This window comes from Triturus cristatus, chromosome 1_2, assembly GCF_964204655.1.
Source record: "Triturus cristatus chromosome 1_2, aTriCri1.1, whole genome shotgun sequence".
Lineage (NCBI taxonomy): Eukaryota > Metazoa > Chordata > Amphibia > Caudata > Salamandridae > Triturus > Triturus cristatus.
The window spans coordinates 297,769,996-297,789,369 of record NC_140580.1 but is presented as its reverse complement, the minus strand read 5'-3'; the positions used below and the strand labels follow the sequence as shown (position 1 = coordinate 297,789,369).

Here is a 19,374-nt window from a genome sequence, read left to right as displayed (position 1 = left end):
TATCACCGTGTCCCTGGCAAAGTCTTGAGAAATTGAGATACGATGGCCATTCCAAGAGACAGCTCTAACCTTCCGCATATGAGCCAAGATCTGCTCTGTTTTTTGATGACGCAGCGGTTTAAAAATTATCGCTCTTGGTTGTGTAGCAGACTTGGGGCGAAAGGAGGGGACACGGTGTGCCCGTTCCAGTTCAAAATCTTTATGGAAAGAAATTTGTAGTGTAGATGGAATCCATTGATAAAGAAACTCAATCATGGAAGATGCCTCTTTCTCAACATCCTCTGGAAGACCAAAAATTCGCAGATTAGATCTACGATTACGATCCTCTTGTTCAGTGAGGTCTTTCCTCAATGCTGCCATGGAACGCTCTATCTGCGTGAGAGATCTAGAGTGCTTTTGCATGGTATCCTCTGCGCCACTAATCCGTGTTTCTGTACCTGAAACACGAAGGGAAAGGGCCTTGAAATCATTCCTGATGGCTAACACCTCCACCTGCAATAAATCTGTATTAGTCTTAGTAGACTGCGCAATTTCATAGACCTCATTAAGGCGCGTCAGGATGGACTCAAGAGTCGAATTAGTGTCTTTAGGAGCAGGCTCAGGTGTTGGGAAACCTGTTTGGACCTCTTAATAGATGCTTTAGATTCCTTAACGTCTTTAGCATTCGGTGAAGGGGCCATATTCTCAGCCATAGGGCAAACCACCTCAATAGGAACAAAGTACACCTCCTCAGATATAGTGAGAGCAAGAAATGCCAGGGGCTGTAAAACACTCAATGTGCAAGATGAAAAATGGACAGGAAGAAATAATGTACTTGCATCAAAAAACGCCGAACAGAGAATATGGCAGGCGATCCCAGTCAAAAAAAAACCACCTCACAAAAAATATCATGTGCTGCAGGCGCAAGTAGGCACTCACCGACTACGAAAATAACCAAAATCAAGCCCAGAGCAAAGAAGCCTCACATAAGGAAGTGGCAGTGCGTCTGACAAATAATATGGTAGCAAAAACCTCAACAAGTTCACACAAGGGGCAGCACTGCAATAGGCGGCAGGAAAAAACAAAATAAACTCAAGAAAGGTGAAAAAAACGTCACCAGCTCCTGTATGCCTCCACTCCTGACAGGATAATCCAGTAGCGTCGTCGTGTAGAAGCGAGAGTAAAACTCCCTCACAGAAGAAACAAAATGTCGGCCGCTCGTGAAAACATGAAGCGCCACCTTAGAATGCCAATAAGTGAACTCTGGCCACTTTCCACCTCTAGAAAACTCCCTCGTAGCATACATGGCAGTTTCCCATGCAATATTCCATCTTCGGCGCTGAGCGGGGCATTCCTCAGCGTCAGCAATGTCTCCGTCAGCCCTCGCTCTTCATGGAGCTCAAGCGCGAACCGCCATCTCGCCGCGGCGCGCAAGCCACGCCCCCCGTGCACAAGTATTTTTAAGTTGACACCTTGCTGCTTGAGCCATGTTCTCAAGGAGGAGGAAGGAATTCCACACAGAAACCAGTGTATCATTTTGGGAATATATTATTGTGGCCTAGTGGAGCTCAGTCATAGCTCACATCAAGACCATGGCCTCGCTTCCCCACATCTTCTTAATCCGATTTCCTAGACATACTTTGCCAATATGGTACTGGTCTGGCCTCTTCATGGACATAATGAGACACTAAGACAGTTATGTGAGCCAGCTGTCACTCTTATGTCCAGCTATGGTGTATCCAGCATGACAAGGTTAGACACTGGGACACAGCAGTGTATACCGAGGTGAGCAGCCTAAGCAATGCCAAAGTTAACTAACAATTTCGACTGTGCAAAAGTATAACGGGGTCATTTACTACGCATTCATTGGGTGGTGCAAAATGTGCCATGTCACTAGGGACATTATGTACTTAAATAAGCAAAACACATCACTTCCTTCATGTGACTCCATGTTCAGAATTCCGAGTTGCCCTGGAAGTCTCAATGTAGGCTCATTGGAAGCTTCAAGACAAGTCAGGGCACCAGGAGGATTCCTGGACCTTCCTGCACAAAAACAATCCTCAAAGCCATTTTCTTCTTTCTATGTGTGCTGCAGTAGAAAGAGGAACAAGCATTGGCATAGCCAATAGGTCTCGCCTTTGGAACCTTATAAGTGTTTAGCCATGCAACAGTTGCATAACTAAATACTTATAAGGTCCCAAAAGCAAGACCTATTGGCTATCCTAAGCGGCCGTGCGGCCGCTAAAGTGATCGCGATCACGATCAAACATCAAAGCAGCCGTATGGCTGCGAAACCGAAAGTAATCGCGGTAAAGCGCGGCGCGCGCGACCGCGCACATGCACTGTAGCTCTAGGCTGGCCTGGTAGCACTTTTTGGAGCCCTCTCAATAAGTCTCGCCAGACCAGCGCATGCGCTGGGTCAGGCGAGACCTAAAAAACAAGGAGAAATAAACGTATTGGGGAGGCATAGCATTTTGATACATTACCAGGTCTACCACTAATGGTAAATCAGGGAATAAGCAACATAATGTGGGTGGAGCATGGGAACACCCACACTCCACCCATGTAACGCTGCCCTGGGATAGAGTAATGCAAGGCAGCGATTTGCGCTGCCTTGCGTTATCCCACATTTACCAAGCCACACAAGGTGGCCTTGCACGGATTGCTAAATATCATTCAAGGTTTTGTATCACCCTTCTGCCCCTGTGCATGGAGCAAGGGCGATGCAAACCCATGATAAAAATGGGCCACAGTAAGTTACAAGTCAGAAAACCCTGTCAGAGGAGCTCTAAGCTATAGGGAGAATATACACGCACATGTACATGAGTGCACCTATGAATATATTTGTATGTATACCATAATTGTTATGTTATCCGAGCCGTTATTAATTTCTCTAGAAAAATATGCCAATACGCCAAGTCGTGTATCCATCCATGCATACACCGGAGGTCATCCATCTGTTGGATGCCAAATGTCCGTCAAGTCCCCTCTCACCAATCGGAGTCCGTCCATGACTTCCCTCCCAAATCTTCATTTCTCTTTATACTCTTCTCTCCAATGATTCTCTGTGGAGGAAAGCGGGCCTGCTCCCTGTGCAGTCTCTCAGATCATCAATGTGTAATGTTGCAGAGGCACAGGGAAGCCTAAGCAAATATTGCTTCTATTTCCTTCCAAAATATGATCAGTGCAAGGCAAGGTGACTTTGTAACTGTGTACTGCAGCTTTCAGAAAATGATTAGCTCTGAAATACAGTCATGTTGTCCGCAGAATAAGGAATGAATCCTCTCTGTTTTGTTAGTATGAATAGTTATGAAACTAAGGTTTATAAAAGTATTTCACTCAGAATATTAGTTTTGTAGGCCCTAAGCCTGTCACACACATACTCAGGCAATCAGGACAAGCTTGTACGCAACATGATGTATGTGCTATACAGACAAGCCCAGCCATACACATCATAAAGGGGTTGTAGTTGTCTTTAACAGAATGGGTACCAGTATAAGGTCTTTCATCACTGTCTAGCAGATGAGGTTTGGGTAGCATCATTGGTTGATTGGCTTGCATTAGACTTCATTACCTGGTGTTGTTTACTGGAAACGCCAGGCAGGTAAGGGTGTTGGCGTCAAGAGTCATGCATGTGGAGGCGAGGCAGTGACATACAGGGGAGGTGACTTCACATTATCTGTATGGAGATACTCTCTCCATTACACAGACATACTGACTCACCAATGCTTGAACCATGGGACCTAACAAGCACCCTTCCAGCAGGTCAAAAGCACAGACTCCACAGGCATGAGGGGGCCTTCCTGCAGAAGTCTTCCACACTCCTGCCCAGCACTTCTCATACGGCTTACCAACCTGGGCGCCTCAATACCACTCTCACATTTTTAAAGCAGGCACTTACATCTGTCAGACCATAAAAGAAGCGTACACTTGTTTTTACTTCTAATTAGCCTATTTACGCCTACTATTAAATCCTACTCTAAGGCCTTCACTATGAGTTTGCCGGAAAGTATTCCTGGGGACTGGAATCTACAATGTGCCCACTAACAGGATCTTGGAAGTTACGATTCTGCCTGATATTCCCACACCAAATGACAGCTATCCTGAGTTTTGTCCTTGGAATAGGGAATGACAGCATGACCCAGGAATACCAGGTCTTCTGTCATGCATTTTCCCCAACTATCCACTGATATCTTCCGCCTGTTCAGAGCATCCAAAAATGTATCAGACGGAGTACTGATGGGAGTCGGAAGATGGGTGTTGGTGCATGGTATGCAGGGAAAACTGAATGAGTTTTGTGAATGAAGAAGTGTCTGCTCCCCATTTTCTCCAAGGAAGAAGAAGGGTACACACAGCCATGGGTTATGACAATGCCAGAGGCTGTAACATGTTTGTGGGAGATACAAAGAGAGGGTGTTTGAAGGTAGGCCAGAATCCTCTCTGGTGGGGACACTGTTTGATTCCCCCACATTATGCTCTTGCTGGGGAAGTGGTGTCACTCAGCCCATGCACTGCCATTGGCCTGGAGTTGTGTTTGCTGTGGTAGCGGAGAAGGGAGTGTTGTGACACCGCTCCGCCACTGTCATTGGCCTGGGCTGCATCTGCTCTGATGGGGAGGGTTTTTCTACAGTACTTAGTCAATGCCAGCGGCTGGGGGCATGCTGCTCATTGGACCACCAGCGGCCCAGGGCTGTCAGTGATCTGTGATGGAAGACAGAAAGGCTGGTGGGGACCCTGTCTGCCCCCAGCCACAGCCTGTGGAACTATTGGAACCCAAATGTACATTGGAAAAGACAAGGAGGGGCTGCATGAGAAGAGGGTTGGCATCTTTTCTGTTCCATCATGGTGTCTTTCACTGGTTTTGGTGCCTTCCCTATAACATATAGTGGAGGTGTAGTAATTCTGGGCCAAGTGCAGTAGAGTCAGTATATAAACAACCACAGCCTGGCAATTGTTAATCATGTTGGGATCCTCTGCTGACCCGGCTTCCCTGTGTTAGCATACGTTTGCTGTTTTTGGCCGCTCCCTTCAGTTCCCCTACAATTTTCTGTTTGAAACTCCACCTACTCTTCACCTTGTCTCCAGATGTCCTGATTCTTCCTGTTGATGAAACTCAGCTCATGTCACCTTCCTGCTGTCACATTCCATCTTCCCGAGTCTGCTTCTTGAGTATCTCACACTGTGAGTAAAGCCTTACCATTAGCCTACAGCGGGCGTACTGCAAAACAAATAAATGCTGGCACTCCCGCTAGAGCAGGAACGAGGGTGATTTGCATATGGCTGGCCCTAATCTGAGGTGTCATAAGAGAAAAAAAAGATAGGCTGGAATGCTCCTCGAATGATTGCCACTGGTTAAAATATTTTCAAGTATTCCTCCCATCATTTTTCTCCCTTCAGTTTTCATCACCTACTCTCCTTTCTTCCTCATCACTTACTCTCCCTTCAGTTCTCATCACCTACTCTCCCTTCGGTCCTCATCAAGGACTCTCCGTGCAGTTTTCATCACCTACTCTCCCTTCGGTCCTCATCACCGACTTTCCCTTCAGTTCTCATCACCTGCTCTTCCTGAGGTCCTCATCACCTGCTCTCCATTCAGTCCTCATCACCTACTCTCCCTTCCACCCTCATCAAATACTCTCCCTTCGGTCCTCATCAAGGACTCTCCGTGCAGTTTTCATCACCTACTCTCCCTTCGGTCCTCATCACCGACTTTCCCTTCAGTTCTCATCACCTGCTCTTCCTGAGGTCCTCATCACCTGCTCTCCATTCAGTCCTCATCACCTACTCTCCCTTCCACCCTCATCAAATACTCTCCCTTCGGTCCTCATCATCGACTTTCCCTTCAGTTCTCATCACCTGCTCTTCCTGAGGTCCTCATCACCTGCTCTCCATTCAGTCCTCATCACCTACTCTCCCTTCAGTTTCCATCACCTACTCTCCCTTCTGTCCTCATCACCAACCCTCCCTTCAGTTTTAATCACCTACTCTCCCTTTAGCTCTCAGTACCTACTCTCCATTCAATTTTCATCACCTACTCTCCCTTTTGTCCTCATCACCTACTCTCCCTTCAGTTCTCATCACCAACTCTCTTTTCAGTTTTCATCACCTGCTCTCCCTTCTGGCCTCATCACCTACTCTCCCTTCAATTCTCATCACCGACTCCCCCTGCAGTTCTCATCACCGACTCTCCCTTCAGTTCTCATCACCAACTCTCTTTTCAGTTTTCATCACCTGCTCTCCCTTCTGGCCTCATCACCTACTCTCCCTTCAATTCTCATCACCGACTCCCCCTGCAGTTCTCATCACCGACTCTCCCTTCAGTTCTCATCACCGACTCTCCCTTCAGTTCTCATAACCGACCCTCCCTTCAGTTTTCATCACCTACTCTCTTCTGTCCTCGTCACCTATTCTCCCTTCTGTCCTCATCACCTACTCTCCCTTCGCTTCCTCTTACATCCAGGATGGGGTCTGAGGCTGGGTGTAAACAATGCTCTATCATAGGTCTCTTCTTGTCGATCACCTGTCTGAGGTGTAGGAGCACTGGAGAAACCCCTCAGCAGTGCCTGATCCATCGGCACCTCTGTGACAAAAGTACAGGGATGACTGAGTGCTGCTTGCGTCATGGAATGATTCTGTACCAGTGAACAGAGAGCAATTGGGGGATTTTAGGGGCACCATTTGTTGATAAACGCACTAACACATGAAGGGTAAATGGCTGTCAGTACTTTTCATTGTTCTGGTCCCTTGTTTCTCGTCTTGATTAATCAAATCATGTCTCTTTGATCTGATTTAACAAATGCCACACAGCATCTCCACGTAATCTTTCCCAGGCTCATCACGTATATGGTAAGAACACACCCTTTGTTAGAACATCAGGATTAGATACAAACGATGACCAACATAAAGAAGGGGAATTCCCTCAAACAGGTACTCAGCGACTGACACGATTTAGAAGCAGTTATTTATTACAGCATGACAGATGTGAAGATTCCATTGGGTCAGGCAAAGGTAAAACTCTATGCTCGCACAAGGTTAGGAACCTTCATACTTCTTGTGAGACTCTGGTGACAATGGAGATTCATCTGGAAAATATAAAAAATGTACTAGGATTTCATTTCAGCAAGGTTGATTCCTGTAGTTGATGCACCACCGCATCCTTTGAGGGTACCCGATTGCTCATATTAAATCCCGCAGGCCAATTCTTCTGAGGCTAGGCGCTTACATTAAATGTATTTACAATGAACCTATATTGAAGTAGCTTACATCATCAGTGGCAATCCTTGAAATGTGTCATGGGTTCTGGCCCTCCTGAACTTGCAATTGACACCACTGCATGAGAGCATAGTGATGAAGGGCTGTCGTGATATTGTGTTTAATGACCGCCCTACTGTAGCCCACAGTTGTATAATCCGAAGAGTAAGTAGTTTACATAAGATCACTGGCGATTCTCATAAAAAACGATTGATCTGGAGGCTATACTCCAAAATATAAACATTGTCCTATCCATACGTCTAAACTCAAATCTTTAGCTGAATTGAGGACCAGTTGCGTATAATTAACACTGCCCTATGAGATAGTGTACAGACTACCACTTGGAAATGTAACATCTGCTAGTGAGATGGGAGCAGACTGTAAAAAACAATGAGCCAGATTCACAAAGGTAAAGTTAGACGAAAGTCTAACTTTACGTCTTTTGGCATTCACAAAGGGCATTTACTACTCGTACATGCCCTTTGTGAATACTGAAAGTCGTGAAGTTCGAATTTCAATATTCACAAAGGGCATTTACGAGTAGTAAATGCCCTTTGTGAATACTGAAAGTCGTGAAGTTCGAATTTCAGTATTCACAAAGGGCATTTACGAGTAGTAAATGGCTTTTGTGAATACCGAACGTCGTAAAGTTAGACTTTTGTCTATCTTTACCTGGGTGAATCGGACCCAATGTGTCGGTTGTATTTTATCTGCGTTATTGAATGGTTACAACAAAGATCCTATACCGTTGGAAGGTGTAGCAGTTATGAAGATTATGTTCAAAGACAGATGCACTGTGGGAAAAGTATATGTAGCCAAACAGGGATCCAACTTACTAGGATGGGCACATCAAAAGGATTTAGGAATCAAACTCGATCCTACAGCAGAGGTACCTGTTTTATTAGTTGATAGGTCAGTTTGAGGCACAGAATTGTTTAATGAATTCCCTGAAGTGTTTACGGACAAGCTGGGGTGTTTGAGGAATTTCCAACATAAAATAGTCTTAAAGGATAATGCCAAACCTGTTGTGCATAAGTGTAGGAATATACCCATCTTACTGAAGGAACCTCTCAGGGATGAACTGAACAAACTTGTCGGTCAAGAAGTAATTGAGCCCATTGAAAGTGCGGAGTGGGTGGCTCCCATTGTGATTACTTCTAAACCTCACAGCAAAGCTATCAGAATGTGCATAGATTTGAGAGAGCTAAACAACAATATTTGGGTTGACAGACATCCCTTACCGAATATAAATGAAATGTTAAGTCAGATAAGTGATGCAGAATTTTTTTCAGTTACAGATTTATCCTCAGCGTATCACCAGGTGAAGCTGCATCCCTCTAGCAAGCCTTTAACGTCATTCATTACACCATTTTGTGCTTTCAGGTTTTGCAGGATGCCGTTTGGTCTGGCATCTGCAGCCGCGGTATTCCAGAGGGCAATGCAGAAGATTCTGGAGGGTGTTAGCCAGGTATTGTGTTTCCAGGATGATTTGTTGATTTTTGGAAAAAATGAAAAGGAACACAATGAAATATTTAGGATAGTTTTAAACAAATTGAAAGATGCTGGGTTAACATTGAAGAGGGAGAAATGTCAAGTTGGAGTGAAATCAGTCACCTATCTAGGGCATGTGATTTCTAGAGAAGGTATCAAACCTAAGATGGATTTAGTTGAAGCAATTAAGTCAGCACCGGTACCCTCCTCAAAAGACGAGGTGAGGTCATTTCTTGGATTAATGGAATACTATTCTAAGTTTGTTAAACATTTTGCTGATATCACATATCCTTTACGAAATTTGTTAAAGAAAAATGTAAAATTTGTTAGGAGCGTGGAGTGTGCTAAAGCCTTCGATGAACTAAAAGAAGTTATTGTCAATGCACCTTTCCTAGGGCACTTTGATACTTGCAAACGTACCATTCTTACAACTGACGCCAGCACAAGAGGGATAGGTGCGACACTCAGCCAAGTTGTTGAAGGGGAAGAAAGGATTATAGGTTTTGCGTTAAGGGCCCTGACAGAGGCAGAGGGACGATATTCTGTAATAGAAAGAGAAGCATTAGCATGTTTTTGGGCTATTAAGCGCTTCCGAATATTTTTGTGGGGTATTCCTTTTATCCTCAAAACGGATCACAAACCCCTAGTGAGTGTATTTTCGGTGAAGAATATTGAGAAAACTACACCTAGAATATCTAGATGGTTCTTGGGACTAGAGGGGTATAATTTTAGGATTGTATACATCCCCGGGCCAAGTAATCATGCTACAGATTTCCTGTCTAGATTACCCCTGCCTAACAAGGAGTGGGAGGATAATGAATAGGAAGAATTTGTGGTAGCAACCATCACTGAAGGCATTCAAGAAAAAGAATGGGAGGATGGTGTAGCGGAAGATGTCAATGTGAGAAAAGTGAAGGAATTCATCCATGACGGATGGCCTAAGGGATGTTCAGAGTTGAATGGTAATGTCCGTAGTTTCTGGGAAGTGAGAGATGAACTATACATACATAATCACAATTTGTATAGAGGTAACAAACTTGTCCCTCCAGAGAATTTGCGAGAGAAAATTGTGACATTAGCCCATAAGGTTCATTTGGGGTGTAGTCTCACTAAGAGCAAGATCAGATTACACTATTGGTGGCCAGGTATGGATTCCATGATTGAAAGACATATCAGGCATTGTGTAAGCTGTGTGTGTAGTGACAAAAGCAAGCTGTTACACAAGAGTCTTATTTCTGCGGTTGAAGTACCTAAGGCACCCTGGAATAAGTTGGCTTTAGATATTATTGGCCCCATGGATGTCAAAGGCTTAGGAGGAAGATTTATCTTAACTCTGGTAGATTATTATTCTAAATGGGTGGTTATCAGAGTTGTGGAGAATGTAGTCACCAGCACAGTCATTATGTTCCTACAGGATGTGTTTAGGAATGAAGGTGTACCTCAGACTTTAATAACGGACAATGGGGTTCAATTCATTTCTTCACCCATGATAGAATTTTTGCAAAGGTTTTCTGTTAATCATCTCCAATCGGCTCTTTATTGCCCCCTGGTAAACCGTATGATTAAGGATTGTATTCAACGGAGTGTCAACAGAGGAACTAATGTTAGGAAAGAGCTAGATGAAATGGTGTGGTCTTATTTAGTAACTCCCCATTCTGTCACTAAAGTGTCACCTTTTAAGGCTCTTAAGGGTAGAGAACCAGGCACGAAGCTAAGTCCATTATGGCTAGTTGGCAATGATGTGGAAGAGGCGGATAGGAACATGATAAGTGACAAGATCCGAGCACATCAGGAGAAATATGTTAACCGTTACAACATCAAAATACTTAAGGGAAATAATAATTGGAAAATTGGATATGTGGTAAGAATAAAATTACCAAGATCTGTCCGTTCTGGTTGTTCTAAATCTTCAGAAAAGAAAAGAATTTGTAAAGTGTTTAAAAATGTGGTACGACTTGATGATGGTCAGGTGTGGAGTTATGACAGAGTTGTAAGAGACAACAGCATGGATGTTCAAGGTTCTACTGAGGGACAAAGAACACACATTTTTGACAAACCTGTTTCTGTATTGAACAAAAGGTCTCTTAGGGACCAATATAAAAGACCATCATGGCACAATGATTATTGCATGAATTAATCTCTTGTCATGTACCATTTACATATTCCTGCGATGTATACTGTTTCCCTAAGGAAGGAGATGTGTTGTATTTTATCTGCGTTATTGAATGGTTTGTGTCTCCCTTCTTTCTTCAGCCCCTTTCCCCCTCCTCCTCCTGTCCCCTTGCGCTCGTCCGAATGTTGGTAGAATTCTAAGGTGAGCGCCGCTCACTAACGGTATTTGGTTCCTTGTTCTGGGTGATGGATGTCGAGTATCTTCAATAAACTTACTTTCAAGATAACAGCTTCGTTATTACAGTGTCTTTTAGTAATATCCGTTCTTCCCTCTCCCTTTTCTCACTGAGGTCAATTTCCATCCCTGCAAAGGCCCAGGAGATCTAAAGAACTTTTTTTAAATCATCTTTTGCTTAAGTCCTCTATAAAGGATCCAAATTGTTGCACACTTTTTGTACTGCGAACCCCTTTAGGGAACAGGTACCCAATCGCTTTGTTTCCTTTTTCTGGAGTCAAAGCATTTATTTATCTGGGACTTTGGCAGGCCACATCCTTATAGTTTAATTGTTTTTTAACTCATTTTGGTGAGATCTGCGCTAGTGTGGACTCCCTTGTACTGGCACAGCCTCTGACCAGAGGATCTAATAAAGATGTTTTTGGCACTGACCGTGTGATATCAGAGTACTTGATTTACCGTTTTGTTTCCCGTAGTAATCAGACTGGTGCAGACTGGACTAGTAGGGAGGTTTGCCTCTATACATCGCTGGTGCTGCCTCTCACCATTGCCTTTATATTCTCATCCTAAATGTTTTTTAAATGTCAGTCCACAATCACAAACCATCACAGGGTGCCTTTGCTCAATGGAATTCCATAACTCATGTAACCTTTTAGGTCAGAACAGGTGATGTAGTCAGACTGATTAGTAAGTACTCTCAGTTGGAAGCAAATCTGCATCTAAATGCATCTCGCTCAGATTCTACCTAAAAGCACAACAATTGTGGACCAATGAAAAGAGCACATTAGCACTCAACTAGTTGTGGCTATGCTCACCCCTTCACAATAAACACTAACCTCCTTTGGTGAGTGCTCAGACCCACTGGTTTCTGACCACTTGACTCTCCAAAGAGATGATGACCCAAGGCAACGTAGAACACGTAGTCAATCTGGCCTATACATAGCATACATCTAGCCTATGTATAGGCCCTTAGCGACAGGATGTCTCTAAGGGCCTAGTGTGCTTTATAAGTGTTTAAATAGTAATCTGAGATGTTATCTCTAGTCCTGGCTGCTGCTAGACCCAGGATCAATCCAATTTGATTGGCCTGGACAACTAACGATTCATTTCATGTTGTGTTTCAATAATGACAGGCAGACATGAAAAATAGGATTGTTTTGTCCAAAAGGTTAAACAATTTGTCATAGGTAAATCTGCACAAGCAACCCTATACCTAACCTGTAACTAGGACAAAAAGGGACATGTATTTTAGTTACCTATTGGCCTATGGCTCCCTTGCCAGGCTACCATGATAAACATTATGAACATTCTTTGTTTCAATTTAAAGTAGAATTTTATTGAAATAAATATGCAATTACAATACAAGTAAAATACAGTGAAACAAAAAATTCATTAGGTGTATTATCTCAATTATGCGATATATGATAACCCTCGAAGAAAATATATGAAATCTATAGAAACCTGTAAACATTTGAAAGTAAGATCAAAAAGCAAAATATGAAACAAATAAATTATTGTTATTACTTTAAAATAGGTCATGGAGGTTTAGGTACTTCTTCAGTTCTAGGAGAGTGTAACTGTGAAATGCAGGCGGATTTGTTTAAAAAGTAGTTATGGGTAGCCACAAATGATCTCTTTTAAAAGCAAGAGCCATTGGATAAATGTATGCTCTGTCAAGTATGTGGTTGTAACACACTCCATACCTCCAAGCTTGAAAAGACACCTGAGAAGAATCCTTCCAGGATTTCGTAATTTGTTGAAAAGCAACAGCCAGAAGTGAATCTATTATATGAAAATTTTCGGATTGGGAACCCCAATAATCGTACATACTATCTAGAAAAATGCTAATAAAATTAAATGAGGCATGCGTATTAAAAATAGAATTTATCTTGTGCCAAACGTTCAACCAAAATTCATAAATAAGAGGGCACTCAAAAAGCATGTGTTTAAGGTCCGCCGAAGGTTGAAAACAAGACCAAATATTGAGAAACCACAGAATACATTTTGTCTAGCGTAGCAGGGATGATCAAAAGGCAGTTGTAAATAAAGAATAAAGTTTGAGTTGCATTAGCTGCTCTAGACGATTTTTGTATTTTAACCCAGTTTTGTTCCAAATTGAACACGAAAAAGTAGTCAGCAGATCGGTTTCCCAAAGTGTCTCTACCTCAGACTTAGCCCTTTCCTCCTGAACAAGAGTAAGATGTTTAAATACTTGAGAAGCAGAAGGCAATACTTCCAATATGTTCTGCATAGGAGGAGGAGAGGGGGAGATTAATTGATCAAGAGGAAGTTTGTTATAAGACGATTGAGTTGCTGAAATAAGCAAATGGTATTTAATTGCATAAGAGTCTGTAAAGGAGAACAACGGCTGCACTACTCTAAATGGTAGGCAGGTGCCGTGTTGAAAAAATTGGTGAATCCATTTAAAACCTTTAGCATGCCAATCCTTCCAGAAAATAATTTTATTATTTTAATAGAGGTATTATACCAAATCGATGAATGCAAAAACTGATCTTTAGGAGATTTCTGAGAAATAAAAATGGGAGACAAAACTTTACTTGTGTTCTTAAAAATTGGAAGAGATTAAGATGAAGGTCTAGAAGTAAAAGACAGGCACTCCTTTAAGAAAAAAGGATGCCAAGAGGATTTTTCAAGATCCGTCCACAAAGGACATGGCATAGAGTCATTTTCTTGTAATAAAAGCGAAGCTGGTTTAAGACAAAAGGCTAAATGATACTTATGGAAATGTGGAAAATTAACTCCACCCAGATGCTTTGTTTTTTTAAGTTTAATAAGTGACATTCTAGGTTTTTTATTATTCTTTAAAAAACGAGATAACATCATAACATCATGTTTATAGTATCAAGGCGGCCCTACCAGGATAAAAACAAAGGATTCCAATGCGATGTGTGTCCAAGGAGAATTGAATGAAGAGATTTCAAATTAAGGGCTACAGTATCTTTAACTGTATCAGAGAACCATAGACCTAGATATTTAATCTTATTTGGATTCCATTGGAAAGAAGATGGATTAAAATCAGCATGAAAACATAATTTATTCAGAGGAAGGATCTTACACGTATCTGCATTTAATTTATAGCCCGAAACAGACGCAAAATGATCCACTTCTAATAAAAAGGCTGATAAAGAAGTTTGCGGGTTTGATATAAAAAGCAAAATATCATCAGCATAAACAGAATGTTTGAGTTGAGCGTCACCATAAGTAAACCCTGTAATCAGAGAGTTAGCGTGAATCCCTATTAAAAACGGTACCAAAGCAAGTATAAATAATAAAGGGGAAAGCGGACAACCTTGACGGACACCTCTATGAAGTGGGAAATAAGGAGACATAAGGCCACTAACCAAAATAGATGATTTAGGAGAGGAATACAACAAAGAAACATAATGAATAAATTTAGGACCAAAACCGAACCAGGAAAGCGTAGAGAATATAAAAGACCAACCAACTCTATCAAACGCTTTTTCCATGTCCAAAGAGATAGCTGCCAGAGAATATTTAAAGGATTTGGATTTACTAAGCACATTAAAAAATAGACGAGAATTATCTGACAGATGCCTATCTTTGATAAAACCGCATTGTTCTCTCCCTATTAAAAGGGGTAATAGGTTATCTAAACGAAGAGCTAATATTTTTGCAAACCTTTTATAATCTAGGTTAATAAGGGAAATAGGGCGATAACTTTTACACAATTTGAGCTCTAGTTATTATCTTTAGGAAGGAGACATATCAATGCCTCTTGACAGGAACCACCTGATGTCTAAGAAGAAATAAAATAAAGGAAGAGTTGATGTAATTTGGGTAACAAAAATGAGGAGAAATGAGAATAAAATTCAATTGTAAATCCATCAGGTCCGGGGGCTTTGCTGCGTTTAATGAAGCAAATAGCCTCAGAAATATCCTGGATTAGAATATCCTTTTCCAATACGGAAAAATCAATGTCCTGATGTGAAGGTGGGGAAATGGCTGATAGATAAAGAAGAGGATCTTGGGGATTAGACTGAGGTTCCGGAGTGTATAAAGCTAGATAACATTTCATAAATTCCAGAAGTATCTCTTAATTTTTGTGTACATATTGATTAGTAGAGGTTAGGATAGATTACATTTTTGTACGTTCTTTTTTGATTCTAAGATAATTGGCAAGAAGTTTCCCTGCTTTATTTTGACCCCCATAGTATTTCGCACTAGATTTAAGTAAATAAGAATTGGCACATTCTGTGGAAAGTGTATTAAACTTAAATTTAGCAGATACTAAATTGTTTAAGATTTCTTCTGAGTGAGAATTATAAAAAGAATGCTCCAAATGCTTAATACGCATGTTAAGTACTTTAAACTTAGTAGAGATAGATCTCCGTATCTGGGAAACAAAATTAATAATAAAATCTCAAAAGCGGCTTTAAAAGTGTCCCAGATAACTTGAGAAGGAAATTAATTTTCTTTGAAAAAAGTATTAGCAAATTGTTTAAAGGCATGTGTAAAGTGCAATTCCAAGAGAAGATAATTATTAAACCTCCACCTCTTAATTCCCAGGGAGGGAGGAAGGATATCCAAATCTAAGGTGACTGGTGCATGATCAGAAATCAAAATGGAACCTATATCAGAATTAATGACGTGTTGAGCTAAAGCGTTCAAAAATAAAAATATAATCTATGCGTGATTGTGAAAAATGAACAGGAGAAAAGAAAGTGTATTCCTGATGTGTTGGATTGCACAATCTCCTGGCATCAGTAAGAGATCGTTGGTGTAATATCGACTTCAACTGAGAGTGAATTTGTGATGGAATAAATCTAGATTTGGAGCATCTATCTATGATGGAATCAATAACCATATTACAGTCACCTCTAACAATCAAATACTCATAAGTAAATTTCATCAACTTGGACAACACCCCTGACCAAAAGGAATTATCTGGAGAGGTGTGTGCATACAGATTAACAATAGTGACAGGAATTTTATCAATAAGTAAGGAGACTGATACCCATCTTCCTTCACAATCAACATCTTGTGAAACAATTTGAATAGCAAGATGTTTATGACATAGAATAGCTACACCATTACGTTTCCCCGAACCCGGTGAAGCGAAAACATAATCAACCCATTGCCTTTTTAGGTCTCGCTGAGTCAGCGCATGCGCTGCTCTGCAAGACGTTTTGTAAGCGGGTTTTAAAAGTGCTACCAGAGGCTTGGCCCCCAGCTTGTGATTACGCGCACAAGCACGTGCGCCTCGCTCCGCCTCTCCAATGCAGCGCGCCTCGCTCCACCCCTCCCCGACCACAGAGTGCGTCCCCGCGATCATGATCGCTTTCACGGTCTTTCATGAGCTTGTTTTATACAGCACTTCATAATGTGCTTCTGTCATTTCTAAGCACTGTAACCAACAGATGCAACTATTGCATAATTTAATGGCACTGAATTTACCGACTTCCGAAGCATGAAGGCTGGCGGCTATGGTGGCAGAAAGAGTCTAACGTCCTGGACAATCACGCAAGCTTATGATAACCACATCAATCTCTCTTGCATAAACCACACGATTTAATATTTGATATCTGGCTTCGTGTGAAGAGACTCGTGGGGATTTGTACTTGCATAAATTAAGTGGATGGAATGCATTACATACTAGCAGGAAGTAGGTGCTTCTGGTCTTGTTGCACATGTGAAAATCTAGGTTTCATTGTCACAGCGTGACACAGGAACATACGTGTGCACCTTTGTAGTACAGAGGCCTCAGGCGCTTGCCCCGTTCTGTGGTGTTATGCAAGTGGGTTACTCTGTCAGTGCTTAGAGTGAGGGAGGGTCGAGCGGGCTGATTGTGCAGCGCACGTGCTGGTGAGATGTCTCTTACAATATTGATGTTGGCACTTTATGTTGTTACATATGCACAGACCCTCTTGATCACCTATGTATAACTCATGGTTTTGAATAAACAAAATTTTTTGTGTCCATATTGTGTGAGTGGCAGTATGACTCCATTGGCGCAGGCGTCTTGCACTTGTATGCGCTTCCCCTGATGGCCAGACTTCACTCCTTTCTGCACCCACTTGGACACAGACTGCCTGTTGCTTGCTACAGGATGAGGCGTGAGTGCCAGAGCTGCCTTAGAATTGAGGAAGCAGGTTTGAGTCCCGGCGTCACCTCAACATCTTATGATTCTGGGCAAATCACTTAACCTCTTCCCCATGACAAGTTAAAACAAGCATTGGCATAGCCAATAGGTCTCGCTTTTGGGACCTTATAAGTATTTAGTTATGCAGCACAATATCCTTGGTGCAACAACATGAACTGTTGCATGGTTAAACACTTATAAGGCCCCAAAGGCGAGACCTATTGGCTATGCCAATGCTTGTTAATTTAGCCACTTCTTTGTCTGAAACATGGATTTCTTGTAATAAAACAATATCACCTTTTAAATTGGCAATGTGAGACCAAACCCTTTGGCGTTTTATAGGAGAGCCTTAACCCTTTACATTCCAGAAAATAAATCTTAAAGCCATTTATAAAACGACAACAAATTTATAGAATTTATAACAGGTAGCATACATTTTTTTTCTGTGAGAACCAATAACCAAACAATAAAAAATATCGCAGAATAAACCTGAGAATGTAACAACTTATCTAAATAAAGTGCATAGAAGGTATAATTTGAGATTAGAGAAAAAGAAAAAGAAAAGAGGGGATAAGAACACAAGAAGATATAAAAAGAAGAGTGGATAAGCAGAGGAAAGATAAAAAAGAGAACTAAAAATAAGCAAGAGATTGATAAAAAGTTTCCACAACAAGTAGAGGAGAAGGATAAGAATATGAAGAAATAGAAAAGAGAAAGAAAAACAAAACCCATACAAAAAGGATAAAACCTAACATACCAGAAAAGACACCCAAACTTCGAGGGTGGTTGAGCCACATAAGGGAAACAGTACAACAACTGGAACTCTCTGAAACGGGCAGGGGAGGAAGGAGAAATATCATCAGTAATGCAAGAGATGTCACCATGTAGATTCATGAAAAAGGCGTTACCTGAAAAAAGGAAAAAGAAGAAAACGGTTTCACAAATACTAATGATGCAATATAAACAACATATAAGACATGTAAACAAGACTGTATGACAAAATGACAACAATCATTGAAGTAAACTTAGACAGTAGGTTGAGAAACCTCCATATCTTCCAGTCTGCAATTGTCCAAAAATCAGTGAAGAAGACAAGGGTCCTCATAGGTCGTGGTCTTGTTCTTATAGGTGACATTAAACAAACAAGGATGGATAAGGCCGAAACTGGCATTAAGGTTTCTCACTGCTGGCCTCATGTCACAAAATTTCTTCAGTCGATCCGCTGTTGCCTTGGCATTGTCCTTAGAAAAGAAAAGGGTAGATCCGTTGAAGGAGACTCTACCCTTGACCATGACTGCTTGCATGACCTTCAGCAAGTCTGTATATTCTAAGAAATACAAAATAACTCCTCGTGGTTTATTGGATGGAGATGCACAATATGACACATGACCTAAATGATGAGCTCTCTGAATGTTTAATGGCGGAGATTCCAGAAGATCAAGAATTTTTGGGAGAAATGACTGAAAGAAAGAAAGAGGATTAGGACCTTCAAGACCTTCTACCAAGCCATAAATGTGTAGGTTGTTGCGTCGGTTGCGATTTTCAAGATTCTCAATCTGCTTTTGAAGATGCAAAATTTGGGATTGCATAGAAGGAACTTGAACTGCAACAGAGTGAAAAGAGTCCATTTAGTTTTCCAAGTGAACAACTCTACTTTCCATATGTGACCATTTATCATCCAACTGTTGAAGGTGAGTATTGGACTCTTCCATGTATGGTTTAAGAGCCCGAATTTCCTCAAGAATAGTCTCCATAGAGATTGAAGGAGGAGATATAGTTGGCGAAGGTGGATCTTTTTTTAACTCTCTTACCAGAAGAGAGGGCTGACAAGCTCGATAATTTGGACGCCATTTTGGAACTTGGAAGAGGAATACTGGAAGGCGGGAAATTTGATGCAGCACCTTGGTTGGAATCAGCTATGCGTTCTTGAAGAACAGAAAAAGGGTTGAAATGAACCACAAAGGATGGAAAAGTATTGACAGAGCGACAAGTAGGTTTTGTTCTCTCCATGCACCAGATATCATAAAAGGAACACTTAGTCAGAAAACTGAAAAAGGCTTGATAAGGCAGAACAATAAATATACTAGTACTTTATGTCAAAAAAGTACGGTCACCAAGAATAGTAGATGAGGTAATGTTGAAGGAAAAAAATCACCAGAGCAAGTCCAACAATAAATAAATATTT

General features: G+C 41.5%; 1 protein-coding gene across 12 annotated transcripts in view; it reads right to left on the bottom strand.

The window, feature by feature from the left end:
- The window catches only part of LOC146867209 (uncharacterized), a 297,713-nt gene that overhangs the window by 8,866 nt on the left and 269,473 nt on the right, over window positions 1–19,374 (bottom strand). For 8 of the 12 annotated variants that reach the window (XR_014961107.1, XR_014961098.1, XR_014961105.1 and 5 more), the window contains one exon: window positions 17,947–18,015. Coding sequence is in view for 1 of the 12 variants with exons in the window: in XM_085603825.1 (XP_085459951.1) it covers window positions 17,947–18,015 (69 nt within the window). In the remaining 11 variants the exon portion in view is untranslated. Of the gene's footprint in view, window positions 1–17,946; window positions 18,098–19,374 lie in introns of all 12 variants that reach the window. The other 4 variants (XR_014961099.1, XR_014961103.1, XR_014961100.1 and 1 more) reach the window with 1 other exon arrangement.